Here is a 24,785-nt window from a genome sequence, read left to right on the forward strand (position 1 = left end):
GGAGGAGGTTTAATTTTTTTTGAAAGAAGATAAACGTGGACATCTTTTTTGCCATAGGTACCATCCATAGGGCCTAGTTCGGACTACTTTAGTATTTTAGTAGAGTACAAACGAATTTTGGGTGGTAAATCCAAAAATTGTTCGTACTCGACTAAAATACTGAAGTAGTCTGTACGGCCTATGACACACATAAAGAACAAAATAGTAAAAGGATGATGTAGGGTATTGTTAAATAACACAACATAATTTCGGACTATATTATTTACTGTTTAAAAGGTACTACGAGTATAAAGTATATACAGCTATAAAAACAACATGGTAATGGAAACAAATTAGTAGAACTACACGAATTTTGTGGGTACTTCAATTTTATTTTAGAAAGAGCTTTGGATGGAAAGTTTTTGGAGAGATTTCACTATTTATTCGCTGGTAAGCTTTGGCATCCAAGCTTCCAATTCAAATTCTAATGGCCAGCGCATGTACTATAGACTACTGAATTTTAGCGCCATTAGGTAATTAACAGACTTCTAAAAAGGATGAGGTTCTATGTTCGGCTGTATGTATTTTTTTTTATTAGGTACCTTTATTTTTTTGTTTTTGCTGAACTACGCAGATTCTATATAATTCTAATTCCTACCTTCCAAAGATTAGCCCGGACAAAGAGACATCATCATCATCATTATCAACCCACATTCGGCTCACTGCTGAGCTCGAGTCTCCTCACAGAATGAGAGGTGTTAGGAAAATAGTCCACCACGCTGGCCCAATGCGGATTGGCTGACTTCACACATGCAGGGAATTAAGAAAATTCTCTGCATGAAAAACAGACATACAGACAAAATTAAAAAAAAAGTTTTATGTATGTTTTAGTATTGTGTAAAGAACTAGGTAGGTGGTCATAAGCCCTGAAGAAAACACAAATATTTTGAAATCACAGACAGACAGTTCAATTTACTTGGGTATAAATATTTGTATTGATATCATCTCCCTAACCATTCGAACAATATTATGTTGGTGTAATTTTATGTTCCATCCATGATCGTAGAAATGCCAGACAATCTTAACTTGTCTTATTTATTGCCAAAGCTTTTAGTCCGTTATTACTCCAAACAGAACATACGTCTTGCCAAACGATCTAATCTTACAGCTAACACTAATCCTTAGTCAATTTATATCTATATCTTCATACTAGCTTCAAACAAACAAACACGTGCGTCGATATATCTATGTATTATTGGATATCTATCAAAAATATTACTATAGGAATATGTTATTTAGAATTTAGATTCGTGAGTGTGTATGAGTAATAAATAATATCTTATAGTCTAGGTAACAAGACGCTTTTATGGACAATTTTTTTCAGCAGTTACAGAATTTTATCCGTTTCATATATCGATTATTCATCATCATTATCAACCCATATTCGGCTCACTGCTGAGCTCGAGTCTCCTCTCAGAATGAGAGGGGTTACGCCAATAGTCTACCACGCTGGCCCAAAGCGGATTGGCAGACTTCACATACACAGAGAATTAAGAAAATTCTCTGGTATGCAGGTTTCCTCACGATGTTTTCCTTCACCGTTAGAGACACGTGATATTTAATTTCTTAAAATGCACACAACTGAAAAGTTGGACCTCTACCTCTGATTCCGGAGGGTGTGGGTTCGAATCCGGCCCGGGGCATGCACCTCCAACTTTTCAATTATGTTTTCGGTTTATCAGAGAATTTTCTTAATTCTTTGTGTGTGTGAAGTCTGCTAATCCACATTGGGCCAGCGTGGTGAACTATTGACCTAACCCTTTTTATTCTGAGAGGAGACTAGAGCTCAGCAGTGAGCCGAATATGGGTTGATAACGACTAACTAACGACCAACATTTCTTACAAGTATGCGACTCCTGAAAATACTAAGCTCAAAAGCACTTATTTTCTACCTATTAAATTAAAGTCCATGCAAACACATTTTTAACGAATGGTACATACCTACCTAATAAGAACAACATTTTACAATAAAATATCTAAACAATACCTTTAAAACTTACAATACAAAATCTACTCGCATAAATAAAATAAATCATATCTAATTAGTCAAACATGTACTTCTTATCTTAAATATTATAATAATTGATACGTATTTATTTATATACTCTAGACTAAATCTTCAAGCGGCTTAGAAATATCTTAAGAGATCATAATTTAATTGAAGGAATTACTCCAATTCTGTAAAAATATGGCTAGTACAATTATTTTATTTATCTTAAATCTACCTAATCATTACAAAAGAATTACTAGCTAAGCTTTCTGCTAGTTTCTATACAACGTGTCCCAAAATTCAACGATAAGCGGGCGCCAAAAGATTGACCTGCTCATGAGCACTTAAGGAAAAATAATAAAAAAAATATACCTAAATTTTTTTTTTAGTTACAAAATAAATTTTAAAATTCTTTGAAAATTTACACCTTGTATGATATTTTGAACTACCGCAGCTACAATTTCTTAAATATGCTTAAGATTTTTTTTGTATCGGAACCTAAGTAGTACTACTATTCACCACAACTCTTAAAAACACCACAATGCCCGCAGTTTTTACACAAAAAAATATCAAAATATTTTTTTTCCCTCAAATTTTTAAAGATTTTTACTTTCAGTCTACTTTGACTCATGGTCTTGCAAAAAAAAGTATGAACACCGCTATGGCAAGTTATTTTCAAAGTTGACGCAACTAATCAAGATTTTAAAATAGTATAATACCCTAGGATAACTAGTCGCAAAAAAAAAATATGCGTACCATTTGTAAACAAGAACTAAATTTCTAAAATGTTTTTGCTCCTAGAAATCACTTTTACTTTATGCACAAAATGATGTGAGTCATACGTTGCAATTTCCTAGAATTTTAATGGAACGAACGATAACATTTAAAAATAAGAGAGAGAGAGAGAGAGAAAGATAGCGATAAGTATACGTTAGAGAGGGATAGACAGATGTTCTTTGTTGAATGACAATGATGCAGGTAAAGAAAATCCTGTTCCCAGCAAGTCAGTACGCTCTGCTCCTTTGTTTACTGCGCAACTTTCCGTATTCAATTGACGTGGCTCTCGTACTAACGACTTTTGGCTTTGCATTTTGGACTGGACTTAAGTGATCTGCAAACTGAACTGACCTGGCATTATTTTGGACTGTGCCTGTGTTTTGTGAATTGGACTTTTGGTGTATTTTGGACTGTTTAGCGTTATCATGCCGCAACCATACACGCCGATGGAATACGCTAACATGCATCTCATTTATGGAGAATGTCGGTGCAATGCTAACGCTGCTAGCAGATTGTATCGAGAAAGGTACCCAAACGCTCAAAGATATCCAGATTATCGGGTATTTATGAATGTGCATCAAGCGTTTTCGGAGGGTCGTTTGCCGTCAGCTAGAAGAAACGCTGGAAGACCTAGATCGGAATGCGATGAAGAAGTTCTCAATGAAATAAACATTGATTCAACTACCTCAGTGCGTGCCATAGAAGCAGCTACGGGAATCCCAAAAAGTTCAGCACATCGAATACTAAAACGTCATCGGCTACACCCATATCATTACAGACGTGTACAAACGTTACTATCACGGGACTATCCACTGCGGATCGCATTTTGCCGAGTGATGCTTCAAAAGCATCGGGAAGATCCTCAGTTCTTGGATAAAGTACTATGGTCGGATGAAACAACCTGCAAGAAAGATGGCTATTTAAATCTTCACAACCTACACAGCTGGAGCAATGAGAATCCGCACCTGATGAGAGAAGACAAATCCCAATATCAATTTAAGGTCAACTTATGGACGGGCATTTTAAATGGAAAAGTGATTGGGCCTTTTGAATTACAAGGAAACTTAGATGGGGACAGTTATTTGAACTTTTTACAAAATGATTTGCAAGAATTACTAGAAGACGTCCCCCTAAGCGACCTTCAAAATATGTGGTATCAAAATGATGGTTGCCCAGCTCACTACGCTCGTCCTGTGAGACAATACCTAGACCACGAGTATCCGGGGCGTTGGATCGGGCGACTTGGTCCTATCCTATGGCCACCCCGATCACCCGACCTAAACCCCCTGGATTTCTTTTATTGGGGTTGTCTCAAAGACAGGATCTACGCAAAACCGATTACGACATTGGACGAGCTTCGGCAAAAAATCACTCAGGCTGCGGCACATATCAATGCTAGAAGATATGCGCGAAAAATAAAACGGTCGTTTTTAAGGCGATGTCGTGCCTGTATTAATGCCGGTGGAAAACAATTCGAACATTTACTTTAATGTTGTGTAATTAAAATAACAAACACATTTTTGGAACATAGTAAAATTTATTACTAACAACAAGAACAATTAAGAAATTTGGTTCTTGTTTACAAATGGTACGCATATTTTTTTTGTGACTAGTTATCCTAGGGTATTATACTATTTTGAAATCTTGATTAGTTGCGTCAACTTTGAAAATAACTTGCCATAGCGGTGTTCATACTTTTTTTTGCAAGACCATGAGTCAAAGTAGACTGAAAGTAAAAATCTTTAAAAATTTGAGGGAAAAAAAATATTTTGATTTTCTTTTGTGTAAAAACTGCGGGCATTGTGGTGTTTTTAAGAGTTGTGGTGAATAGTAGTACTACTTAGGTTCCGATACAAAAAAAATCTTAAGCATATTTAAGAAATTGTAGCTGCGGTAGTTCAAAATATCATACAAGGTGTAAATTTTCAAAGAATTTTAAAATTTATTTTGTAACTAAAAAAAAAATTTAGGTATATTTTTTTTATTATTTTTCCTTAAGTGCTCATGAGCAGGTCAATCTTTTGGCGCCCGCTTATCGTTGAATTTTGGGACACGTTGTATATTAAGGTACTTACATAATACATACTCGTATATAGTACAAGATCCGGCGTAAGCAATATATACCATCATCTGTTATTTATTTGGTACAAGAAAAAAATTTATAGAAAATATTCACATTGATACATTGCAAATAGGTTGCCTAGTTGAATTGCGGCCGGATAGTATTAAATTATTATTATTTTTTTTTATCTACGTCCTTCCCTCATTGTTTAATTAATATAAATCGTATTTGCTTTCACACTGTAACTGTGAAGTTTTCAGATATAAACTGCCCCCCAGCCAAGCGGGACGTCGATTCTCTTTATACGATCGCTAACGCTTCGAAAACTAGAAAGGTGTATGGGAATGGCAGATCACGTGACCTGTCGATAGCAAATGTCATTTCCATACATCTTGAGTAAGTTATCTAAATATATTCAACATCTGTTTAGTCGTCTAATATGTCAAATGAAAACTTATTACATTAGGTTGCCATTGATCTAGTTCATGGTTTCCTAGATTTTGTATGAAAAGTTTGTTTGGTCGCAATTGAACTAGGCAACCTTTTTGCAATGTGTCACTGTAAACATTATCTATCATTTAAGTATGTCTTATCACTAATAAATAACAGATGAAGGTATACATTTCTAATGCCGGACCTTAGACTATTATATATTATAATAGGTTCTATTTATACACTAAGAGTCTGCCATAGCCAGACATACCTACCTCATTTAAGGAGGGCTGATTTGTTAAGCCATCCTCCTACTTTAGGTAAGTGCGACAGTTCATTAAGTTGTACCGGGGTAGCTTTGGAAAGTAGTTCCAGATCCCAATTGCTCAAGCATAAACGTAATTTTTAGACATTTTCAACAGAATCATCATATCAGCCGATGGACGTCCACTGCAGGACATAGGCCTTTTGTAGGGACTTTTATAGGGACTTTTGTAGGGAGGGAGAGTTCAGTCACCTGGTGAGGGGTCGACCAACACAGCGCTTTCTAGTTGAATATCTACAGAATATCAACTTCTTACGAGTGGCAACCTTTCGCTAGAGAACTTTAAAGTTCTCTTTAGAAAAAATAAATAACGAAAGTTTTTTCGAAAGGTTGCCGCGAATTTAAGTGAGCATATGATTTGTAATATAAAGCCAAGGAAAATATTAAAAACTACGCTTTATATTTGGACGTTTGGAAATTTTGGAGCCTTGGAACATACTATCTTCCTAAGTCATCACAGTCCAAACTAAGTTTACCATTAGCCAATTATGAAGTTTATGGTAAACCTAGGCTGACAAACTATCACACAGGAAGTAAAACTAAAAGAATTTTTAATGATGTTAACAATTGTAAATTATTGTATCATTGTATGATTTCTTTTTCAAAACGCTTAAGTTTCTTGCCGGCAGAACCTGCCTTCCGAGCCGGTGGTAGAGTCGTTATAAATAGTCAAACTTGACGTTTCAAAAGTGTTTGTAAATTAAGCTTGTTTGTGATACACGTAAATGAATTTAGGATTTTTTGAATCAGCCATCTGAAAATGATGTACCTACCTTTGTCTGACTTTGCCAGACACTCTGTCCATTAAGTTTTACGTACGTCCTAAAATCTCTTAAAATAAATATCTTTTTCCACACAACATTACGAAAACTATAGTTCAGAGTTTTTAACAATTAATTTATCTCAATACGTGTATTCAACTGATTAGGCGCAAAATACATCTAGATTTTACATAGCTACGATATTTACTTAATTAGGTACAACTTAGTTAAATATATTGGTGTTTTGAGTAGTCCCTTGAACGCTGACTGATGGTTGATGACCCTGTATTGATATATTTTATTACATACACATTATGGTACGGGAGCCCAGGATGCTAAACATGTACTTACTCGAGCGTCGGGGTTGTAGATTAAATTATAGGAAAAATTAAATGGTTATATACTCGTAGGTAGGTAAATTTTACGATTCTACCGTTAGAGAACAAAACTACATAATTTAAAGACATTTTTCATTTAAATATTATTTCAGCTTGCCTTTGTCAGTGTGTTTTTCTTGTTTTAGGATTACCCCCTTTAAAATAACTAAAAAAACTATCCGCGTTCATTAGCTCGAGAACAAAAGACGGGGGTTCTATTTGGAAACTTTGGAAGCCTTCTGTTCCCTTAGGTTCATCAGCGATCTTCGAAATGCACTTTTTAACTATTAACTAATCCACCATTCTCTTAACTGACATACTGGTATTTATGAAGTTATTTTTCAAGGTGCTCTATATTGAGAGCTCGTAGGTAAGTAAGTACTTGGTGGAGGTACTCAACAGCATGAAAGATTAGGCTTTACTGACACGCTCGAGTAGGTAAATCCCAAAATCCCCTCTTCGGCTCCCCATTGTAAAGTATCTGTTATATGTTTTGTATGTAAAAGTAACATGTAAGTAAGTAGGTACATTGTTTTGATAGAGTTATTATTATGTTCTCACAGAACATTAAAGACGGCGAACGTTACTTTGGATCACAATATAAGGCCGCGATAAATCAGTCGGCAGTATGCGCTCAACCAGTGACTAGAGCGGGACTGTAATAACTAGACCTTCTTCATTTAATAGAAGCTGAAAGTTTGCTAGCCACACAGGTGGGTGACTAGTTTTAGGAGTAAGTTATATTTTTTTCTGGATAATATGAGAAATTATGTCCCCAATGTCTACTTAGCATCGTCTTCGATAACATACCTACCTACCGTTAAATATTAAATTTTCAATGGTTTGGACAGACAACATATGTCTGAAAACATACGCAACGACAAGCAGGACATTCACCACTGCGTACACATGAGTGTCTAGTGGGAGTTTTCAATGTTTTTATACTGTCACGATCGCGTAAACGTAAACGCGAATTTCTAAGGAATTGAAACAGCGCCATCTAGTTACACTACTGCACAACTGTTTCAATTCCTTCAAAAACTGCCATTAGGCACTGTTCCGTTGTCTGTTTGTGACAGCTAAAATGGACACGGAACCGGTCGTGGTCGTGGTCGTAGGGAAACTGTACCTTTTGTGACCACGGCCAAAGGATTGGTCGTAGCGGCACAGTGCGCGAAGTCTCCGGCTTTCAGCTTTTGTAAAATGTCGAAGGCTATCACAGGCTTAGACGACTAATGTAACTATACACAAATAGTTTGATTGCGAACATTCTTGCTGGGTTCTCTCTGTCATGTGACAGTCGTAACGTCGACTTCGCCGTCGACGGTGGTGTCTTGAGGCGCCACCGACGTCGAGTCGTCGAGATAGTCGAGTGTTGGTAGCGCGGTGTCGTTGCTGCTCGTAAAGTTGACGATGTTATCTAGGGTCGGTGGCGTGGCTGTGTCATTCACTGGGGTATCGCTTCCTCCTGCAAACAACGAGAAAATAATCTTAGCATTCTATGGATACACCGTGTGGATGGTCCATCATGTGGACGTGGAGAATAACTCCGAGGAAAGGTATTCTTTATTCCTCGCGGTCCGCGGTCCGCGGTCGTAGGGTTAAGGAATTCCTTTAAATATCAAATTTGGAGGAAAATTCTCCTTCTCCGCTCCCTGCCAAAGGGAAATGCCCATACCCGGCCTAGGCCTACCCTAACTACCCGGCAGTTTACTTATATCTAAAAAATCTTGATAATTCTACTTTAATAATGAAATAATTACTTTATCCAAAAAAGTTGGCTACAACGTTCTACGACATTTTTAATTCATCTTTAATTTGTCCACAACGGGGACAAGCTCCAAGCTCATTGTCCATACAACCTGAGTGTTACATTTTTTTAAGACTTATGATTGGCTTTTTTGTTTTTTTCTTGTTGGTAACAGAAAAAAATAATACAAAAAAAAGCTTCAACTGTTTTGCCATAAAAGAGTGATGAAAAAAATGTATTTTTCTTCAAGAAACGTACTTTTATTAAACTAATTATTGAACCAGATCCTTATTATATACTAGCGGACACCTGCGACTTTGGCCGCGTGGAAAATCAATGTAAACTTTTAAGCTCTATTTCACCAATTTAGAGTTTACGTTATCAACCCATATTCGGCTCATTGCTGAGCTCGAGTTTCCTCTCAGAATGAGAGAGGTTAGGCCAATAGTCCACCACGCTGGCCCAATGCGGATTGGCAGACTTCACACACACAGAATTAAGAAAATTCTCTGGTATGCAGGTTTCCTCACAATGTTTTCCTTCACAGATTGAGACACGTGATATTTAATTTCTTAAAATGCACACAACTGAAAAGTTGGAGGTACATGCCCCGGACCGGATTCGTACCCACACCCTCCGGAATCGGAGGCAGAGGTCATATCCACTGGGCTATCACGGCTCACAATCAATTTAGAGTTTGAATTTTAAAAATATTTCCTTATTTATACGGGGGTATACCTGGGTTCTTATAGCCCATATGGTTATGGCCAACGTTGTATGGGCCGTTGGGCATTCCCCATTTACGGTCCTACTAGAGCAGCTTTGGGTAGGTACTCGTTCTAATATGTACATAATATGTTTTCTGTGCTTCACTTCTAGTGAGGCCAAGGTCATAGGTTATAGAGAGGTTTCGCATCAAATAAATTAATTCATATGGTTAATTACTGTGTTTAATTAATTAGAGTGAGGTACATTGTTATCCAGAGTGCATCTGTATTCTGTATCTACTGTACACCTATACTGTACCCAATAAAGCAAGAGCCCTACATAGGTACGTACTGTATCTAGGTCAGAGTTGAAGGTGAAAAATTGTGACCTCGATGTATTTTCCCTACAAACTTGATGACTTTTATTCAGAGAGAGATTTTTACAATTAGGTTTGTAAAGTTACTAAAAAAATAATACATAAAAAACTAAGATTGTTTACAAAATAAATTCTACTAATATTATAAACGCGAAAGTATATGTATGTTTGGATGTTTGTCACTCTATAACGCTTACTGCATCGATTTGGTTGAAATTTAAAACGTAGATAGATTATACCCTCTAGACTAACAGGTAGGCTTTTATATCTCGAAAAATCCATGGTATTTGCGAAGATTTGCGAAAAAATGATGGTTATGATAGATTGTATGTTTGTTACTCTTTCACGTCGTGGTCACTGAACAGAATTAGCTGAAATTTGGAATTGAGATAGATTATAGCCTGGATTAACACATAGGCTACTTTTTATCCAGGAAAAATTACATGTTTATTTTTCGCAGGGCGCAATTAGTAAGATTATAGGTAAAATTTTATTAGGCTATATATAAATAAATGACCTGCTTCATTGATCGTATGGCTTTAGTTCCTGGGTGAGGCTATGAAGTACTGAGCTACAATTTCTTCCAAAAACAGCTAAATATTCTCAGCCCCAGCATTCACGTGCGCCGGAGAGCACGTCCTCTCCTTATCACTAGCATCTGATTGTGATGAAGAGAATTGGTACATTATCAGCCGAAGTGCGCTAACTTGTATTTAAGCAGTATAGTTGGTCCAAGCCCTATAAGTCGCTTTTCTATAAGGAGGGAAGTTTGGCACTGATAATTATTATAACTAGGTATAAATAAATTCAAAAAGAAAAGTTTCAATTATTATTATTTTCTTGATACCAATAAGTTCATTGTTTCTGAGTATATCAAGATCGCCATTGAATAAATACCTACTCGTGAAATTCTGTTAATCACAAATTCCGCGGGCACCATGGATTTTTTCCGGATAGATAGTTAAGCTTCTTTGTTAATCCAGGGTATAATTAGGTCTCTATTCCAAGCTCAAACGGTTTAGAGGTTGCGGCTTCACTAAAGTAAGAAACACCCTCAATCTTCACTTTTATGTAGTAGGTATCTATTAGTAAGACAACAATGTGTTCTTAGTTAGTTAGAAAAAAGTAACATAAAAGATGTGAAAGAAACTCAAATAGGCAACGTAAGCTATAAAGGAAAAAATAGAACCCAGAAAAAATACGAGCGCGTATGTTCTTAGAGACGTGTTCTTTTAAATATTTATAAAAAGGCCGAGTTTGCCGAAACGGTAACATTGATTTATGGAGATCGGAATAAACATTCATTCAGTAGATATCTATACTTCAAGAGCCGTAGATTTTCGTTTGTAAACAGAGATTAGTCAATAAAGAGCGGCCTTCGACGGTAATTAACTAATAAATTCTCTGGGCTTCAGTCGCGAAGCGGAAAATGTATACTTAGATAGATGTTTCATGTTACCTTAAAAGTGTTGCTTACTGCAAATGCTTGTATACTACAAATACGATTGATGACTGATTTAATAGTCTTAATAAGTTGTGGTTGGGCTATGAAGTATTTCTAATAATCTTTTTTTGAGAAGTTCGGGACCTTTGTGTAGCTAAGAGAAAATATCCTAGTAGCCCAACCCCTTAGCCAAATGGCACGTCGATTCTCTTTCTACGATCGCAAACGCTTCGAAAACTAGAAAAATGTATGGAAATGACATTTGCTATCGACAGGTCACGTGATCAAGATCTGTCATTCCAATACCTTGTGACATAGGCGAGGGTTTGGTCCTTTCAACCTTCACCTTCACTGCAAATGCTGTTCTCCCTGCCTAGCCTTTGATTAAAGCTTTCCCTTTCCTATCTATAGGCACCTTTAAATTACCCGAATGAATACGGAACTTAATACTGTGTTCTAGTCAGACCACGGAATACACTATAGTGCAGACTATATTGCCTTGACTCTTGAAGCAGTTTATAAAGGATCTTCTAATATTATGTACTTATATAAAAGTCTCGTGCTTATGGTCGTAGGTACCTACTCCGCCAAAATGGCTCGACCGATTTTAAATTGCTTTTTTTTCATTTTTAAAAAGTAAAGTAAGAAAAACGTAGAGTACCTACCCACCTAGCTCTACCTTCACTTATTTTTTTAATCTCGATCTAAGTAGCTTTGTACGTTAACCTTTTTTAGACAATGATAATTTTATACTATAGATCGGTAACGTCCCTGCAAAATCATAAACAAAAAGTGATCCGAATACAAAACTACAAAACTAAGCGCACACATGCACAATTTTATCTTTAATTCCATTATTTATTTATGTGTATATAGTTATTACACTTCCTGAACACACAACTCGACATAGACGATATTTAGGTATTATTTGTTTAAATACCGTTAGTTGTTGACCACAACTAACATTGAGATGTGGAAATTTCCTCTTTTGAGCGCCTCATTTTCCATGACCTAGTAACACATCTAACAGTAATTAACATCATTATTTCCAGGCTGTTTTACGTGTAGTTTCACGCCTATTCAGTCAACTTAGCCGATTTAATACTACAGCGTTGCTACATATCGCTATCGAGCGACGCAGCGTGCAGATAGCTATTCCAGAGCAATTTCGTTTGAAATCGTTAGTGATTTATATGTTATAAACATGATCAGTGTATACGAGTGCCGGTTATTGTAACTACCGGCTAAATATAGAGTTATTGCTGCCCCAGTGCTCCCAGCAACACTCACCGTGCTCTCTTTATATCTTTACATTCACCGCAGCGTTCCCGAGAGTAATGTTGCAACATTCATGACTGAAATATGATTACATTTTAATTTGGATTTTAGATTTAGTTTTTATATGTATTTATGCTAGTATTAAAACAGAAGAAGCTGTTTGTATGATTGTTTAATACACTAATCTCTAAAAGTAACATTTGAAAAAAAAAACTTTTTAAAGGACTCAGGAGTAGCAGAGGAGGATAAATTGGTATATCAGTACTTTGAAATTAGAAGTAGTTTTCCATGCAGACGAAGTCAAACGTCAGGCTTGTCTAATTGTATGGACTAGTGACTCTACCTCCGGTTCGGAAGGCAGGCAATACCTGCCTGCAATATATATTTGCTATCGACAGGTCACGTGATCAAGATCTGTCATTCACATATATTTTTCTAGTTTTCAAAGCGATTTCGATCGTAGAAAGAGAATTGACGTGCCACTTGGCTAGGGGGGCAGGTTATAAAGAGGTCATCCAACTATGTTTATAATACGAGTATTTTGATTTTTAGGATTTGTCACCCCGAATAGCAGAATAACTATTCATCATCATCATCGTCGTCATCAAACCATATTCGGATCACTGCTGAGCACGAGTCTCCGCTCAGAATGAGAAAGGCTAGACCAATCCACTTCACACATACAGAGAATTCACGATGTTTTCCTTAACCGTTAAAGACACGTGATATTTAATTTCTTAAAATGCAAACACACATCTGAAAAGTTAGAGGTGCATGCCCCGGACTGGGTTCGAACCTACGCCCTCCGGAAACGGAGTCAATCAAATCCAATCACAGCTCTAATAACTATTATAAGAAATAAAAGCTCAGATTAAGCTCAAAAAATGTCTCTTGCTCATGAACAAAGACTTCACCATCACGTAAACATCGAGACAATCCAGCTACCTTACGAATACAGTGAGAAGACTCAAACGGACCAAACCATTTGAGTTAGTGTTTAGTGACTAGCGATAGTGTATTGTTAAGTGCTACATGGAAGATCACGTGAACAAAGTGATCTAAAGACGTAATAGTTAGTAAAAGACTAAGATTAAGTTATTGGACATTATCTTAGTATAATAATAATATATTGTAAGTTTAGATTAAAGTTAAATTACTAATTAGTCACATAAGTAGGCTAGATCGTAATTTTATGAACTACCAAATTGGTACTTTACAATAGAGAAAAAAAAAGATTAAGCTCAAATAGTTTGACTTAAGACTGGAACCCAGGTCTTGCTAATCCGAATCCACATAGACTAACCACTGAACCAACGGGGCTTACTCGTGGTTATTTACATCATCACAAATACGTCCGCGGAACTTTTAGTTTTACACTTTAACACGTACAATAACAATTGCCGCCTACACATTCCTTTTAGTCGATGTAATTGTATCATTTTTATATGAATTCTAAAAAGGCGGAAGTTTTACTATGTGTGAAAATGAGACTTCAGCGTAAAATTATAGGAGATGGTTCAAAATTGTATGGAGCCCAGGACCAGTCATTGTACCCTGGCGGAAATAAAAGAAAATGTTCTTTTTTACTATTTTTGATTATACAAATCTACGATTTGACTTTAATTCTTTCAAAATATTCATTATTTCCCAGGAAATGCAACACTAATATGGGTAACAATGGCGGATTGATGACGTGTTCAATGTAGTAGTCTATTTGACGTTTGCTGTCAATTGTCCTGCCATAGTTGCTTTAAGGGCGCCATCTTGATAACTCAAAAATTTGAGTTATAATTTTATTTCTTTCTTTTTATTTAGTTAGATTTATTCACTTATTTAGATTTTAGTAAAATCCTTGTATTTTTTAAATTTTAATGATACGGACTACAAGAGTGGACCTGATATGGACCATCTCCTTTGTCACAACTACTTTAATAGAGCCTCAATAGCTCAACGGTAAAGCGGTCGGACTCATCACCGAGGGGTGGTTCGATCCCCGCCTCGTTGGTCTAGTGTCTTACCCCCTCCTAATACAGTCTTTCCCGACTAGTTGGAGGGGAATGGGAATATTGGCAGGCCTGGCGCACTCCAGGCGCAAACGTACAGGTACATGGTCGCGTCACCCCGGGGTGACTTAAACAGGCGAGTGTCGCCCCTCGGATCGGACGCTTTTGCACACGCTGCGCGACGTGCTTAATATGAATATTATTATTAACCAAAAAAAAAAAATGGGAAAACAATATTGTTATGCATTTGGCTGTCTAAATAATAATAAGGATCGGAGACTCGCGTTTTTCAAACTTCCAAAGGATGTAGGAAGATAATGAAAAAATATATTTTAAGTAGGTACTTAAATAATAACTACCGAATAATTACTTCGATTTTCTTGTTTATGTTAGGTAAGTTATTAATGTATTATGATATAGTTAGGTGCCTAGCTACCTCCCAACCGATTTTCAAAAATCAAAATATCTTCAGTCTACAGAATTTGACAAGTCTAGCTATCACAGGCGTATGATCCATATTAAAGTTATAGTAGTTTTATAAATAGTAAATACAATAAAAGCAAAAGAAATCTCGAATACCACTTCACGTAGAAAATGAAAGGCAGGGAGGTAGATTATAATTAGTTAGTTGACGTCCGCTAATAACGGATTTTGCGACAGGGCCGGATTGAAGAGGTTTAAGGGCGGACAAAGTCGTGGGTGTTCGCTAGTTAAGTAAGTATAAAAATTAAACTTGGTCTACGTAATCAATTATCACTAGAAAATTAAGAAAATGGATGAAAGAAATGAAAATTCTATTTTGAAACTTTCGACCCCCATTTTTCGGCAAATCACAGTAAAGTTTGATTTTCCTACCATAAAGCCAAAGTTTTGTGTGCCGTTAATGCATTTCAGCCCACTAGACATTTTGAGTTTCGTTCCCTCCCTCATCATTCCCTTAAGAGAACTATTGACCTCCTTCTTAATCGTGTCAAGTTTCATTTGAATTATTCCGTACTTTCGGATTATGTAGTCACCAGATAAAGATGTTCATTTGTATCTTTGGATATAATTATGTAATTGGTTCTGTTACAATTTTTTAAAAGTATAGATTTCCAAAACACTGTAGGTACTTTGTGAATTTGAGGTTTGAGTAGATAGATAGATAGATAGATATGAACAAAATCATAAATGGACGGACATTTCATATGATCGACGTATTTCGCACACAGACTTGATTACCATGGCAGCAATTTCCAAAACTTTTTATTCGAGTAGTTAAAAGTTCTTCGTAATAGAGCTTTTGGGAATGTCCTTGCATGTTTTTTCTTAATATTGTTAAGAAGATGTTACTAAACGTAGGCGGACATTGATACTCGTCTTCCTACTTAACTTCCAAAACCCGTTAGATTACCATCATAGTAATTATACAACTGAACACAAATAGGTACATATCCTACTTATAAAAAGATAAAATTAATAATATTACAAACTATTGTCTTCAAATGTTATACATGTGAGCATTAGACATTGACTTACATTATTTACAACATTGCTAATATTTTGTGCACCGTACTTATATTATCTAATATCAAAAGCATAGTGCACGCGACCGAACAGCAATGTAGGAGTTGACGTTGAGGAATGTTAGTATTTGAATGGTTTACCAAACAAGAAAAGATATAAGTAGATATGAGATGAGAAGCGTGTCGACAGTGTGACCTACCGGTGTGAGGCAAAAAGCATGTGGGCATTGGTGTGGTGCTGGTTTGCGGCGTGACTGTGTTTGACACCTTGCGTTGCGCGTAGTGCGCGTCCTTGGGCTCCCAGAAGAACACGTAGTAGAGCGAGAGCATGATGGCCGCCAGCGACACGCAGAACACGTAAACTATGACGGTGAGGACGCGCACGGTCTTCTTGTCGCGTTTGCGCTCGTACAGCGCGTCCAGCACGACCTCGTGCGCCGCGCCCGGCCCCAGGCGCACGCTGCCCGGGCCCAGGCGCACGCTGCCCTGGCCCAGGCGCACGCTGCCCGCGCCCGAGCGCACGCTGCCCGACGTGCACGACTTGCTCGACATCCGCTGGCCGCGCGCCCGCCCGCAATGCACCGCTCGCGCCACGAAGTAGGCCACGCTTATCGATATGGCCCAGTTCCGCTGCGCCGGCCCGGCCGTGTCCCGGGTCACGCCGCCCGTGTCTGCAGCGCGACACCTCCTGGTGCCGACTGCTGTTTCATTATCGTGGCGCCCGCTGCGGACTTCATTTGTTTATCCTTTAATTTCACGCCCCGCAATATCTGAATCTATTCCAGTTACTGACGTAGTCGCACAAACGCGATTCGTTTGTCATGAGCCCCCGTTCCGGAAAATATTGTGTATTGTTTTATGAGTCCGGCCGGCTTTATGAAAAACAATCGTGTGTAGGTTATGGCGGATGAAATTTCTCCTCGGTTAGTCACTCGTGACGCGTAGGTACGCGATCCGACGATAACGAGCGGACGGACATATGTTTGGGTCGGCGTTATTGGTGTCGAGTGCTGTCCGAGTAACAATACGCAAACAAAGTTAATTTGGCAGAGGATAACGCGGCACTAGTGACAGGCGGCGAGGGCGGGCGCGGGGGCGGGGGCGGGCGGCGAGCAGGCGCTTCTCCTCCGCAACTTCACACTTGATCAATAAATTCGCAATCCCAATTACAATTTCGCTGACATCGCTTCTTTTTAATGCCCTCTAATTTATATTACCTTGTCTTAACTACCTCCTTACAACCTAAAAGTGGCTATCTACAGCCACTAGGTACCTACTAGCTCTAACGACTTTAAGGGAAACTTTGTCTACTAATAGCCGTAGTGGTAAAATCTATATATCTCGAGAATACTTATAATAAAACTGTAACAGGTAAAATCCTGTACATTAAAGATATTTTGAAAGTTTTAATAGCTACGGAAGCCAAAAATATTTTTTTCTTGATTTTTGTGTCCGTCTGTCTTTTTGTTGACGGGGCATCCTGCCGAAACTACTGAAGGAATTCAAATAAAATATGTCATTCATTTTGTAATACGCGAAAAAAAAATTACGGCGTGAAATAGGGATTGCAAGTTTTCAAGATACATTTGTAAAAATTGGTATGTGTAGGTAGAAAATACTAAAAATGTAACTAAAGATTTTTTAAAGAGTTAAAAAGGGGTTAAAGTTTTTTAATATAAATCATTTATGTTTTGGGCTATGTTTTTATAAAATTTTCAGAAACATTAACCATTTTAGCCTAATTTTGAACGATTTCACATCTTCTCCCAACTTTTAAAATCACGGAAATTAGCTAAGAAACGTCGGAAAAATAAATGTACAAAAAAAACAATAAGCTATTCATATGGAGAGCTTTTGAGAGCTTTTCCTTTCTTTGAAGTGAGACGTCAGTTATAACACAAGCAAGGAAAAACTTGCTGATGCAACTATTTTATGCCATTTTTCTCGCTTTTCTTTACCCCTATCTTTTCTTCGGCACTTAACCCAGTTCAGTTTAATGAGTTGATTTTGAGATTCAAAGCTTAACAAACAACTACTCGTATACTTAAAACCTACTTAATCCTAAGTTTTTGTTTAGTTTTAAGTTCTTGTTAAGTTACACGTTTAGGTATAACTGTATATGACGAATTGTCATAACTCTTTTAAATATGTACCCATTCGTTCCCCTTGAATTAGGGTTCATTTACACGAGCAGCAACTGCCGCCGAGACGTCACCGACTGCAGTCGACTGTCTTTGACTGCCGCCGAGACGTCACCGACTGCAGTCGACTGCCTTTGACTGCCGCCGAGACGTCACCGACTGCAGTCAACTGCTTTTGACTGCCGCCGAGACGTCACCGACTGCAGTCGACTGCCTTTGACTGCCACCGAGACGTCACCGACTGCAGTCAACTGCTTTTGACTGCCGCCGAGACGTCACCGACTGCAGTCGACTGCCTTTGACTGCCGCCGAGACGTCGCCGACTACAGTCGCGTCTGTAGCAGTTGCTGCTCTTGTAAATGAACACTTAGTGGGAAAGACTGTGTTAGTTTACGCGACGATAGTGCGGATCAAACCTTTGACATCTGTGTGAGTCCGGATGATATATAATTCATCCCCTTGAAGGCGGAATTATTTCATTGGGTAGAAAGCAGTTATTCCCAAAGTGGGTTCCGCGGAACCTAGAGAAGATAGAAGTATCGAAGGTACTGAAAGTTTAAACTGTAAATTGTCAAACTTTTCAGCGATAAAAGCTTTTTTGTATCGTTTAAATAAGAATATGAACTGTTATTTATATGTTTTTATTTAAATGATACCTAACGCACGATACCTAGAGGAAAGGTAGAGTTATCGTAGGTAGGGTAGGTATTAAGTTTATACTGCAAATTGTCAATCTTTTCCGCAATATAGGTTTTTTTTGTATAATTTAAATGAAAACATAAATAACTGTTTATGTTCTTATTTAAATGATACATTGTCATGTATATTATTTTCTTATACAGAGTTCCGTAAAATAAAAGATTAATCAACGTGTGTTTTCCATTATCTTAAAGTTTGGGAACCCCTGAACTAGAATAAAAGCCAAGTTAATGTAAGCGACTACGTACGTATAAGTCTAATTGAATTAAACAGTAAAACTAATTCGTCCCGAAACTAATGCAATCTGGTGACTAGTGACTTTTTAAGTAGAGTACCTATTTAGGAAGGTATAAGGGCGAATGTTTCGCTTGATGTTTTTCTTTTTTCGTACCTTTTGCATGAAAATAATACCTTATGTTTTCTTATTATACGAATACTAGCTGACGCCGCGCGGTTTTACGGTGGTTCTCGTTCCCATTGGAGTACGGAGATAATATATAGCGTATAGCCTTCCTTGATAAATGGGCTATCTAACACTGAAAGAATTTTTTAAATCGGACCAGTAGTTCCTGAGATTAGCGCGTTCAATCAAACAAACAAACTCTTCAGATTTATAATATTAATATAGGTACATTAGACTAGTATTAGATTAAGTAACGCTATCTCTTAATAAACTCATTTCGATTATAGTAAAATACATAATTATATACGTACAAGTACATATCTTGTGTTAATATATTTATCTTCATCAATCATCCTATTTCAATGGCCCACTACTGGACCTAGAGCACGCCTCACTTCTTATTTATGATGAAGGGATGGTGAATGCACGCTGCTTTAATATGCGGGCTAACGGAAACCGATAGACCGATTAAAATTAAATTTAGCTTTAGCGTTTTAAATGTTTCAAACATACTTCAAAAAAGCGGCAGAAAAGATCACAAAGTGATTTACAAACTTTACTTACTCGTTACGCCATCTTGCTCGAGTTTTAGATACTATTTCGTAATATTTTTGACTTCTCGCTATGGTGGACTGGTAGGTCCCTGAACTGGTACAAAACTGATCTTATAAATATAAAGTACTAGCTGACGCTGCGCGGTTTCACCCGCGTGGTTCTCGTTCCCGTAGGAATATGGGGATAATATATAACCTATAACCTTCCTCGATAAAGGGGCTATCTAATACTGAAAGAATTTTTCAAATCGGACCCGTAGTTCCTAAGATTAGCGCGTTCAATCAAACAAACAAACAAACAAACAAACTCTTCAGCTTTATAATATTAGTATAGATACGAGATAGCGTGAAACACACACAGTGAAACCCTTTTATCAGGGCCCGATCCAGGGGAGGGTCTATATACTCTAACAATATAATTTAGGTACTGATATAATAATAAAAAAAGTATTTTTGGTGTACCTATGTAAATAATGGCAAAATTTATCTTTGCCCGCAGCGGCAACATTGCTGGATTTCCTTTTATTATAAAAGCACCACTGAAACTTTCAGTTTTCTATACAAAATCACGGACTCTCAAAATTAAACACCGACCACAGTTCGGTCGCCCATATATTGCCTAGGTACTATGGGGAAATTTAAAGTGCACTTGTGTTTACGATGTTGAGTGTGCACTACACTTATCGATAAGACTTATCGCCTTAGCCGAAAGACGATCAAAAGCTTTTTGATAATACCAAAATAACTTATAAATAGGTATTCGTATCAAACGAGAAGTTTTTTTTAATTATAAAAGTTCAATGTATCTATCCATCGAGAAGTTTTTTATAAAAGGTTAATGTATCTATCGTCACTTTTATTTAAACGTACCTATTTAGTGCTTGCCCCAGTCACAAACATTGTCACACCACAGACACGTAGGCACCTACTTTGCTAAGTTAAATTAGAGTAATTGATGTTCAACACAATTTGGTACTACCACTAATTGGATGATAAAGAAACCCCTCACACCTAAACACCTTTAAGTATATATCTACACATCTACTTAGTTGTTGCCAAAACATAGGTACTTGTATATTGCTAACACATTTTATAATGTGTTCCCGAATTCTTTTGACTTCGGAACCCTTTTTGTTTCACAATTTTTCGGCGGAACCCTATCTTAAGAAAGAAGTAAATTAAAGACGGAAATACACTTACGTCTCGTGGCGTGTGGTAGCGCGCCAGAAGGATATCTGTTTCATACATTTATTATGGTTAGAGACATACTAGTATGCCGTCCGTCCAGATAAATGTATGAAAATTATCACTAGTGAAACGATTTACAATATGGAAATCTTCAATTTTCGCGGAGGCCCTCAGGCCTTTCACGGAACCACAGGGTTCCGCAGAACACCTTTTAGGAATAGCTGTTATAATGTAGTATTTCTTGTAGTGGGACTCTTCAGACTAGTTCCTCCTTCTTTTTTTATTATAGAACTGTCAGGCATCTTTTTTTTCTGATTGTGTAAGTGCCGTAGGCTCCTTAGACCTCAGACCTCAGGACCTCAGAGGCTTCACCGGGGGCTTGTGCGAGCGCAGAAGCATCGCCTGATTGGAAGACAGAAGCAGAGTAGATGGGTGGAACGACTCTAAAGGGCGTCTACTCTGAAACTCGGACCTCGGCTTAAGAGTTGTTCGGGAAGGATGTTTTGGCCTGAGTGTATCAGTCCAGGCGCCCCCGAGATCGTGAGTTAAAAATCCCACGTCTGGGTGACGTCAGATATCGAGGACCTCGTCTTCGCCGGCGTCGCATGCCAGGCATCGCAGGAATCTGCATGCATACGTAGTTGATTCCCCTTGGGCTCTAAAGAAGCGTTTTCGATCTTTGTTACTGATTCGCACCGCGAATTTATAGAATGCCCTTCCAGCTTCCGTTTTCCCTACGACCTATAACTTCAAGTCAAGAGTGAACAGACACCTTCTAGGCAAGCGCGTTCAACCGTGCTAAAGCTACATTATCAATACCATATAAAACATTAGCAATTTGGATAGAAAGACACGTTAACAACAGGGAACAGAAACTAAGCGGATGAAATCGCTAGTCTATACCAATATTAAAAAGAGGTAAAGTTTGTAGTATTGTAGGGGGTAATCTCTGGATCTACTGAACTGATTTTGAAAACACTACAAAACTACGTTTTTTATAAGTGTCATGGGCTATATTTTTACGGGAACAGAAACTACGCGGGTGAAAACGCTAGTTAAAGGGAGTAATTTCTGGATCAACTAAACCGATTCTGAAAATTCCTTTACCACTAGAAAGACACGTTATTTACGAATGTCATAGGCTATATTTTACCCCCGTATTCTCACGAGATCTCTGTCGGCTAGTCTAATTTAAAAAGATGGTGCGCAGTTTATATTAAAGAAGAAATAAATACTCATGGTGCTCGTTGGTCCAGTAGTTAGACTACGTGACCTCGGATTTTGAGGCCTAGGTTCAAGTTTTTCTTTCTTCGAAGAAATTCTTAGTAACATCACCAACTTCGCAACTCCGGGCTAATCTCAGGAACTGCTACCCCTGTAGCCAAGTGGCACGTCGATTCTCTTTCTACGATCGCAAACGCTTTGAAAACTAGAAAAATGTATAGGAAAGGCATTTGCTATGACAGATCTGATCACGTGACCTTTCGATAGCAAATGTCATTCCTATAAATTTTTCTACATTTCGAAGCGTTAGCGATCGTAGATAGAGAATCGACGTGCCTATTAGAAGAAGTGCTTATTAGAAGGGGTACTAATTATCTACTTGTATTCTATACAATGCTATTCCGTAAATAAATGTAGGTAGGTAGTAACTTTCAACAGAATCGCTATCTAACATTTTGATTGTAGGTATGTTATTTATTTATATCAAAGCGTAAGCACAGTGGATATAATAGTATTTACAATAAGAATGAAAATACATACCTAGTAGATTAAATTACCTAGAGAATTTCCAAGTACTTAAGTAGGTTACCCGCATTTTGTTAAATAAAGTTTAGCCGCTAGAAAAAGCAGATGTCTCTATATTTGTTTACTTAGGTTCGCGCTATTTACAGGTTTAACGGTTTTATAAAATCTTGGGGAGATTAGTAATTGATACCAAAAATTCAATCAGTAAAATTTTTATGTCTGTCTGTATGTTCGTTATAGAAACAAAAACTCGACGGATTTTAATGAAACTTGGTACAATTATTCTTTATATTCCTGGGCAGGTTATACTATACTTTTCATCACGTTATGATCAATAGGAGCAGAGCAGTGAAGGCAAATGTTGGGAAAACGGGAGAAGTTACCTACTACATTTTTACAGCGATACTAGGTACTGTAAACTTACACAATAGTTACTCTACAAAATGTACAAATATAAACCACTAGTCAGCCAATGCTTTTGTCGTTTTTTTTTTGTATTCCGAGCTTTTGTCAATTCATCGCTGCGACAGCAATGAACAAGTTAATTATTGACTAGCGATTTTTAATTTGTTACTTGGTAAACAGTACATAGAGTATGGTTTAAGTAGGGGCTATTTACTAAATTCTGATTTTAGCTAAAAGTTAATCAATGTTTGCTTAGTTTTTTTACTAGTTTCATTTCAACAAAATTCACTCAATAAACATACAGCGAGTAGATACATCTAAGTACCTCATTTACTAATAGTGTTACTAGCAAACTTGACCTAGTATATCTAGTTTGAAGTAACCTTAGTATGGCTTCATTACAGAACCAGTCATATAATATTATTATCCAATGAACACATTATATTGAATTTATGTGAATAATATAGCTATAGTACAGGTACCTATAGCGTAAAAATATGATATAGGTACCTACCTACCTGTGTGATAAATGTCATAAATGGTTAATCTATGTTTTTGTCAAGATATTAAAACCGAGTGGAGAAAGACCTACCTACCTATCCTATATCGATGATTGAATCTTACAATATTTATAAAATTTGTCATTAGCTAACAAATGAATTATTAGAATAGATTTCTTTCATAAAGAAATACTAAAAATTTCGCGATTAAAAAATGAGGGGTGCGTGAAGGACGGTGAATAGATTTTTTTGGAATCGGACTAACAGATTCCGAAAAAAAAATTCGTTTACTTTCTTCAACAGAGTGATTGTTTTGAACCCAGAATATTTATAACTAATATAGGGTGGAAAGTTCACCGGGTCAGCTAAATGAGTAAACTAAATCAACGTCCTAAATAGTTTAAGTCTGCATATTTTGATATCAGTTCTGTTAATTTGCATTTTTTTTTATATGAATTGCTCTCTTCTGATTTTGTTTCCATATATTATTTGTTTTCGTTGAAATCCTACTGAAATTCAAGTCCACCTACCCGTAACATTGTGAGGATCGTCGTACGTGAAGTGGTAGTCGCCAGCTTCGCCGCGTCTCGCATTCAGCAGCATCTCCCGGTTATCGGTAAACTTAGCGACAACGGGTGATCTCCACACGCAAATATAGTAAATCGACAACAGGATCGCCGCGAAGGACACAGAGAACAGATAAGCCATGACCGTCATCACTCGCACCAGCGTGCTCGAGGGTTTCTCTCGGTAGAGGTCCTGGACGGTCGCGGCGGCGCCCGTCTCGGCCGCGGCGCCGTCGCCTTCCTGTGCGGACCCCGACATCGCGCTACCGAACCATGTTTCGTTCAAATGACTACGCGTTCAAAATGCAGTCCGTTAGACGCGTGTCGAGTGTCCGCATGTGGCGTGTCGCGGATGTTCCGAGCGAGTGTGCGAACTGCGAGGCTGAGACTAGACGACTCGTCCGGCCTGTCCGGCGGCGACCGGCGGCGTCCGGCCCGTCCGGCGGCAGCGTCCGGCCCGTCCGGTGGCGGCGCGCGCTGGACACTTTCCACCTTCCGACGTTAAACCGATTACACACGTCATGCTAGTCGTATTCAATTTTATACTCCGCCGAAGATCCAACCGTCATTCGCAATTCATTCATATCACGGAAACCCCGAAATAAATGTTATTTACGAGTTTAAAAAACTCTTTGAGTTTGGCTTTGCGTAACTTGAATTTTAACTATAATAGAGGCAAACTTGTTGTGAATGTTTTATCAACAAATGAATTAAAAATGAGGGTAGAAAACCCTACCTGATACCTAATTTATA

The 24,785-nt window shown here is 37.7% G+C and overlaps 1 protein-coding gene across 2 annotated transcripts; it reads right to left on the minus strand.

Moving 5' to 3' along the window:
* Window positions 1-243: 243 nt before the first annotated feature.
* Window positions 244-24,408, minus strand: LOC112046439 (uncharacterized). Of its 2 annotated transcripts, none has more exons than XM_024083055.2 (2): window positions 23,997-24,408; window positions 244-8,231 (listed from the first exon to the last, which is right to left on the minus strand). In XM_024083055.2, exons 1-2 carry the CDS (start codon window positions 24,289-24,291, stop codon window positions 8,053-8,055), a joined length of 474 nt encoding a protein of 157 aa, XP_023938823.1. In that variant the 5' UTR covers window positions 24,292-24,408; the 3' UTR covers window positions 244-8,052. The 2 variants fall into 2 exon arrangements, with proteins under 2 accessions (XP_023938823.1, XP_023938822.1); XM_024083054.2 differs by lacking the exon at window positions 23,997-24,408 and adding an exon at window positions 16,028-16,915.
* Between the last annotated feature and the right edge of the window lie 377 nt (window positions 24,409-24,785).

The sequence above is a fragment of the Bicyclus anynana genome, chromosome 21, assembly GCF_947172395.1.
Source record: "Bicyclus anynana chromosome 21, ilBicAnyn1.1, whole genome shotgun sequence".
Classification (NCBI taxonomy): domain Eukaryota; kingdom Metazoa; phylum Arthropoda; class Insecta; order Lepidoptera; family Nymphalidae; genus Bicyclus; species Bicyclus anynana.

What these genes read in the sequence shown, in the direction of transcription:
- LOC112046439 (XM_024083054.2), bottom strand. Translation starts at nt 16,379, where the DNA reads ATGTCGAGCAAGTCGTGCACGTCGGGCAGCGTGCGCTCGGGCGCGGGC. An exon ending in ATGCTTTTTGCCTCACACCG is followed by an intron (nt 8,232 to 16,027) that starts GTAGGTCACACT and finishes CGTTGTTTGCAG; the next exon opens with GAGGAAGCGATACCCCAGTG.